The following is a 7,868-nucleotide window of genomic DNA, read 5'->3' as shown; positions in this document are numbered from 1 at the left end:
ATAAAACCAGAGTTACGGTAAATATTTGCCCTCGAAATGTGGCCAAAATAACAGATAACGAGTAATTTTTGCAAATCTTCACCGTATCTCATGTTTTGTTTTGTATTTTTGTTTTTTTTTTGTTTTATAGAAACAAAATTAAAATCATGAATAGCCTATGTTAAATCACCCTCTTGGAAAGGCAACTATCGTAGATTAACCAAACATGTGTTTATGCTGTTAAGAATCTAGTGGTGTTTATGCCAATCGTTTGCTTAATATGTATGGTTGTATCCGCTTCTGAGATTGGTGATATCCTGAATGGAAACTGTTACTACAAATCGATTGCTAAACAGTAGGTGATTATAGGCATGTAGGCATATACCTGACTGCAATTAATACTTGTGTATCAAATATGGCGAGAGTTAACTCTACCTTAATCGTTATCACTCTGCTGCTACTACTAGTTTTACAAGAGGGTGATACGTTTAGACGACGTAGACGGCGTCGCCGTCGTAGCGCTCCGCCACCACCGGCCGTTGATTGTAAATGGGGCCCGTGGTCTGAACAAGAATGCAGCAACGAGTGTGGACACAGTGGTGTAAAGATTAGAACACGAACTCCGGTTGTACATGCATCAGGTGGAGGAGCAATATGCAAAGGCTACACTACAGAAACGTTACCGTGCAATAGATTCTGCTACAACAACGGAACCGCAATGGATGGTTTTTGCAGTTGTCAGAGTCCTTACAGCGGGAAATGCTGTTCTGAGTGTGCGGTCAAGGAATGCCTATGGGGTGAGTGGGAAGGTTGGTCAAATTGTGTTCCTGATTGCGGGGGTAACCGTTTTAAGACACGTAGTCGGAATGTCACACAAGAAGCACAATGTGGTGGCTCACCTTGTTCTAAAAACCCCACAGAAGTACTTGAATGTGAACCAATTTGCTTAAATGGTGGCACCTTTCTTGCTGATCAATGCCAATGTGTTTTGCCATATAGTGGTGATTGCTGTGAAAATTGTCATGCGGTAGATTGTAAGTGGAGTGAATGGAGTCAGTGGACAATTTGCGAGCCAACTTGCGGGGGTAGTCGTCAGCGAACAAGGGTAAGAGAAGAAGTAAGCCCTGCCATGTGTGGCGGTGGTGCATGTGTGGGCTCAAATAAAGAATCTGAAGACTGTGAATCTATATGCTACAACGGCGAAGTATCTGCAGAGGGTCAGTGTATCTGTCAAGAGTATACTGGTCTTTGTTGTGAGGTTTGTTTGCCACTGAATTGTAGTTGGGGATCTTGGAATGAGTGGTCAACTTGTCAACCAGCCTGTGGAAACAATCGGCATAGGACTCGTCATCGAATCTTAAAAGGTCAGTCAAGATGTGGAGGTACCTGTTCCGGTCTTCCAGAGGAATCGGAGACGTGTACCTCGCATTGTCTAAACAATGGAAGACCTATGGATGGATATTGCTCATGTACAAGTCCATTTTCAGGAAATTGTTGTGAAAACTGTCCTCAGGTAGACTGCAAATGGGGTTCTTGGGGATACTGGTCTGCTTGTGATCCTGAGTGTGGGGCTGTAAGAAATAGATCAAGAAAAATGTTCATTTCACAAAATGCTCAATGTGGTGGAGCACAATGTGGACCACAACCATTAGAAATATCTTCATGTCCTCCAATATGCTTCCATGGAGGGACAGCAATTAGCGATGTTTGCCACTGCATACCGTCGTACACAGGAGATTGTTGTGAATTATGCGTAGCTATTGATTGTGTTTGGTCTGACTGGAGTTCTTGGTCAAGTTGTGAACCAGAATGTGGACCTAACAGATTACAGACGCGAACAAGAACTATACTGACCCCAGAGTGGTGTGGTGGATTAAGATGTTTTGGGGAAACAAGTGATAGTCAAACATGTTCTCCAATTTGTTTTAATGGCGGTACACCAACTAATAATACCTGTGATTGCCTTCCGTTGTTTAATGGTGAATGTTGTGGATCTTGTCAGCCGAGTGATTGTCATTGGGAAGAATGGCAGGAATGGTCATCTTGTCAGCCTGTATGCGGCACCAATCGACAAAAGACACGAATAAGATCAATTCGTGCTCATGCAACGTGCGATGGACTCTGTCCTGGCTCAAGCAAGGATAGTATACGCTGTAACGATACATGTGAGCATAACGGTACTCCTATGAATGGTTATTGTTCATGCCAAGAGCCATATTCTGGACAATGCTGCGAGAAATGTATTCCCACAGATTGTGAATTGACACCGTGGAACCAATGGTCAGGGTGTTCTCCAGACTGTGGTGTCAATAGAACTAGAACCAGGACAAGGTCAGTAGATCGTGAAGCTGAATGCGGTGGATTGGAATGTGAAGCTAGTTTATTCGAACAGGAATCATGCTCATCCTTATGTCATCATGGCGGTGTGGCTAAAGACGACGGATGCCAATGTCACACTCCTTACACAGGAGCTTGTTGTGAGACTTGTGGAGCAGTGGACTGTAAATGGACAGAATGGAGCCCCTGGTCCAGCTGCTTACCGGTTTGTGGAAATAAAAGGCTTCAGTCCAGGACAAGATTTGTAGAGAAACCAAGTTACTGTGGTGGGCAATGTGTAGGAAATAATACATCCACCCGACCGTGCGAATCAGTTTGTTTCAATGGCGGAAAACCAATTACGGCAGGTAGTTGTCAATGCCCAACACCTTACACAGGAGCATGCTGTGAAACATGCATTTCGGTTAATTGTACATGGGGACCTTGGGGAGATTGGTCAACCTGCCAACCAAAATGCGGAAGTACTCGTCAGAGACAGCGAATACGGATTATGGAGAGACAGCATGCATGTGGAGGAACATGTACTGGTTCTCCAACTGAAATTGAAGACTGTGAATCCCTTTGCTATAATAAAGGAACACCTGTGAATGGCCATTGTCTCTGTCCATTCCCATTCTCACCAATATCATGTTGTAAATCTACAAGTAAGTAAGCCTATGATTCACAACATCTTATTTAGAATCTTAATGTGTCTCTCAACAGCTAAGTCATAGTCTCACATAGTACCGTATAACTGCTAACGATCAACGACAGCGTATTATGTAAATTTTGCTTTGCACTACGTCAAAAGCATTTAGCATAGTTAGCAGTTTGGACTCGTAATACAATTTAAATTATAGAATTTCTCCAAATATGATTCGCTGGAAATGTTTTAAACTTTGTCAAAAATGTGGTCTATCACAAAACTCAATTAAAATGTTTATCCTCATCTTTCTTAGATGGCGATCCGTGTATCTATCATTCTCTGTTGAATAATCCTTGGAGAAGTATCGGTAACTCAGAAAGAATCAACAGTTCATGTGACACAGGTCTGAACTCTGACATTTGGTATCGATTCGGAAGTGTAGGTGGCAACCAGATGATTGAAAAATGTATTACTGTCAACAAATGTGGTGTAAAGTTTCCATTGTGGCTGAAGGGTTAGTTTTAACTGTGTTGAATATTAACTTTGAATTGCAAAATAATATAGGCTTACCCAATGTGAGAAACCATACACAACACACGCAAAGAAGCCCTTGGCATTAACAAACATATACAATTCCAGAGAGCAGCATAGCCAGTCGGCTAATTTTTTTGGTAGCCATTGCGTTTGCTCTGAACCGTAAAATGCAGTTTACCATAAATGCTCGAATAAGCGCCGCTCTCGAATAAACGCCGCTCTCGAATGCAGTATGTGCCGCACCAATCGTGATTTTTTTTTTTTTCGTTAAGTGCCGCGGCTTAAATTATATTTAAATTTTATGTCTGTAAGTGCAATTTCCGGCCATCTAGGGATTCCATAATCAAATTTCTTACCTGAGCCCCAACCATGGTGGGGCTGAGGTAGTAGATCCTCTATCTGTGAAAGTACTCATCCCACCCTCTAGGCCTATTTTAAATTCCTGGATCCGCCACTGGAAATTACAGTTCGCCCTCCAATTCGAGACGAATTTGGAACCTGAAAATTTGGGGTGGTCTCGGGGTTGGTCTCCAATTAAGGGGCTAGCTTTGTGTTACAAGATTGAATATTGCTATTTTGGTCTTTGGAAAAGTGGTCTTGAATTAGAGGGTCTCGGAATTAGAGGAATCTCAAATTGGAGGGTGCACTGTACAACATTTAAGAAGTCATAGGGGCCTATTACAGCAGCTTGATGCCTGTAAAATAATTAATAAATTTCACCAAACTCGTTAAAAATCCGTAGCTTCCAGGGGGATTCGTCCCCTGCACCCCACCGGGGCCCCCTTGGCTGCCCCTGGCCCCCAGCCTAGATGCTCGCTTCGCTCGCATGCTGCACCTTATGAAATCCCCCCCCCACCCTCACTTTCAAAAACGTTCCGCCGCCGTTGTTCACAGTACACTCTTTTTAAAAGATCAGGAAATTGTCTTTTGGTGTACTGATTCAATATCAAGTCAGAATTTCTGAATAAATGCATTGTAACGATATCATGGCACAACATCATGTACTCCTTCACATTTACATGATTTCTATCGAAGTAATTCATTTGAAATTCAAGTCATCGGTCAGTGTTTAAGCGTTAGCTCGTCTATTCACTACCTTCACTACCATCATAAGATAGTTTGAAAGTCTCGAAAGACCGTCGGACTTGAACGGTTACTATAAAATATCACTTTCACCTTTAATATTTTAAGGCTTAATTTATGTATACAGACCCTAGTGTTCTTCACGTTACAAGCTTTAATTTTCCACTGTGTATATTTTTATATTTTTTATATTTTATATCAATTACATTTTCCGTTATTTTGTATGTAGTGTTGTCGTTTGTCTTTGGATCGGAAATGTCAGGTCTTCCCTTAAATTTTGAAGAATCTTAATACGGAATACATTAAGTAAAATAAGGGTGTATTCATTTATTTATTTAATATTATTACAGGAAAACATCCCACAACTTCTGGACAGACGACAGAAGAAGACGCGTGCGTAAGTGCCAGTAAAGACGGTGTCACAAAATGTTGCGAACACAAAACAACTGTCAAAATCAGAAAATGTTCCGATTTCTTTGTTTATCAGCTACCTACTACTCGTACATGTGACGAAGGATATTGTATTGGTAAGTGAAGTTGATTCGCAATAATCTAACAATTAAATGATTTATTGGGCAAACAATAACTACAATCCTTTCAGATAAACCATATCCCTGGTTTTCAATTAATTTGTTTGAACTCTTTCCGCTAAGATAACTCTAAAGTTGAAATTATACTTTTCGTTGTACTAGACAGCAAACTAAAATTGGGTGGCGGGAAATGTCTGCGTCGATGTATCATTAGTTGTTAGTCAATTTTGATTGGTCGCTTTATTAATCACAATACAAATTACTATATCGCTTCCCGTACAAATACGAAAGTTTTCCCCATGTACTCAGTACGCATTTGTAGGACTAGCGAAATGTATTTTTATGAGCATGATCTTTTGGTATACGCTAACTTGTTATTACCCTATAAAGTAAAGAATGCTTAGAACAGAACGCTCCAGAGACGGAACTTGGCGGCACAAAAGTCGCCGGTGTAAAATGCTAGTACTCTTTGACTTGAAAAAGGGGCTATTGACGAAACACAGTGATAATCAGAAGATAACATAGAGACAGAACTTGGCGACACAGAGATTCCTGCATGACTTGCATTATTTTGTAGGACAATCAAAATGAATTTTTATAAGCACTTCTTTTGTTCATTAACTTTTTATTACCATATATTGTAAAATGAATACAAATGATATTGACGATAAAACCAGGACCACGGAAAGCACTCAGAGATCGATTTTAGGCTCTATTTATTCTTTTTATGGCCTATATCGTCTTGCTCATTTTCAAACCATCCCTGTGCACATATTACCAAGGGGCAGTGACGTATCTAGAAGTCTTGAATTTTTTTTTTTTTTTTTTTTTACTTAATAGAAAATGTATTCATCGCACTTTTAATATGTTTTAAATAATGTTCTTATTTTGTTTTTCCTCGCGGGCCACACTATATTGCTTGCTGGCCAAATTTGGTCCGCGGGCCGTTTTTTAAGAACCATTGAACTATATTCTACACTACTCTTGAATTTCTGAATATATAAAGGTGATTTATATTATGCATGTAGCTGATAGAATTATAATACAACAATAAATACAAATTCGTACGGTATTGATTTGAAACAAAAATTAGTCATTTCTATATTACAAACATTGTCAACCATTGTAACTGGACTTAAGTATACCTAGAATACATAGTTTATATTTTAATTGAATCTTTTATCTTAATAATGTGCTCATTACTCCAGTTTGTAAGGACGCAAGAAACCAGTGTAGGCAATGCATTCAAATATTCTGTAATCATTTAATCTGTTGAATGCTAACATATTGTTATGTCGAGAATAGTAAATAAATTAATAAAGATTATATCTTTGTTAATTAAGGCGAAGAGACACCTTGCCCACCGGGAACAACTTCTCCAAATGGATATTCTCCGAATTGTTTTGGTAAAGTTTCAATTGTTCATTTTACTTTGAAAAATTGTAAATGTAGTTCTGACAAAGATACATATAAGGCCTAATAGACATAGGATTTTCAAGTTTTTTTTCTTTACATGATCCTCAACAATTTCTTCTTTTTCATAAATACATTCAAGATTCTAGATTATTTTATTTGAACTAGGCCTATTTCACATGAAATGCATACTGAGATTAAAAACCTAGGCCCTATATAATCCTGTTAAAATAACACCAGATTAAAGAAAAAATATTAAAATACAAATATGAAAGAATAGCCCTAATATTTGTCGAATAAAAGTTGGCCGATAAAATTCTGGCTATAGAATCTGACTAAATACAACATAAAAAAAATTTTATGTATTAAAATATAATAGTAATAAGTTGGAGTATTGTATTGGCGCTTGTATACAAGAGGCAAGATCCTAAAATTTGTATTAAATGAAAGTATTAGATGTATTTCGGAATCTGCTTTTGATTAGGGCTTTCGAGTTCTTAATCATCCTGGTGGTAGATAATTAAATTTATTAAAGAGTGGATGTGAAAATTAAGACATGATTCTCTAAATTATAGTTTGTAAGATACTTAAAGTAGGGTGCGGGCGTTCACCCTTACATGACACATACATTGATTATTAATGCGTTGAATATTGTAATTAATTGTAATGCATATAATTTTCCATGTTTAAGCCCCGCCCCCAAAACTTCATAAACAGCCGCTGTTATATCTAGAGGAGAGGTCTAGTGGGTTTTATCTGCTCTGTGTGTTCGAGTATCCTGATCATCAAAATGTCTCATTCGATGTGATTTGGTCATCGGAGAAGGATGAACTTCACCGTGAAACCTTATTTAAATCCGGGAATTCAACGCTGCCCGGTGAAATGATTGATGTTAACCATCTTCTGGTAAGAAGATAAGGACTACATTCCTATATACAGTATATATAATAGGCACTGTAACGAGTTACCATAGCCTATACACAAGTAAGGATAAAAGCAAAATGGCTGGCGTAAATTAATGCAAATGCCTACCCTATTCATGCACCACGTACTATAGGCTTATGCATCAAACACCTCAGGGAACTGTTAAATATTAGAGTACTCCAGTAAATCGTTGTTTGCATTCAATACCCACTCACCTAATGCTTAGGAATTTAACTGTAGATAAGTTACTCACTAAAATATTTGTCGAACCAGCATTTAGGCTATTACATATGATTTTATCACAACACGTTTTACAAATCAAGTTCATAGTTATATACAACAGCGCCCTCGGTTTTACGTATTCTAAATACAAATAAATACTGTTCTGAAACTTTAAATACACTCACGCATGATGATTATAATTGGGCAAACTGGCGACGCAC

At 38.5% G+C, this 7,868-nt stretch overlaps 1 protein-coding gene across 1 annotated transcript in view; it reads left to right on the top strand.

The window, feature by feature from the left end:
* Positions 1 to 346: 346 nt before the first annotated feature.
* LOC117107181 (SCO-spondin-like) overlaps positions 347 to 7,868 on the top strand; it is an 11,947-nt gene continuing 4,425 nt past the window's right edge. The window contains exons 1-5 of the mRNA XM_033248778.1: positions 347 to 2,960; positions 3,255 to 3,455; positions 4,909 to 5,085; positions 6,432 to 6,494; positions 7,193 to 7,407. Coding sequence (XP_033104669.1) covers positions 395 to 2,960; positions 3,255 to 3,455; positions 4,909 to 5,085; positions 6,432 to 6,494; positions 7,193 to 7,407 — 3,222 coding nt within the window. The 5' untranslated portion in view covers positions 347 to 394. The remainder of the gene's footprint in view (positions 2,961 to 3,254; positions 3,456 to 4,908; positions 5,086 to 6,431; positions 6,495 to 7,192; positions 7,408 to 7,868) is intronic.

The sequence above is a fragment of the Anneissia japonica genome, unplaced genomic scaffold (genome assembly GCF_011630105.1).
Source record: "Anneissia japonica isolate Jap-2015-1 unplaced genomic scaffold, ASM1163010v1 scaffold287864_len1152817_cov193, whole genome shotgun sequence".
In the NCBI taxonomy this organism is placed as follows: Eukaryota; Metazoa; Echinodermata; class Crinoidea; order Comatulida; family Comatulidae; genus Anneissia; species Anneissia japonica.
This window is presented reverse-complemented; position numbering and strand designations above follow the sequence as displayed.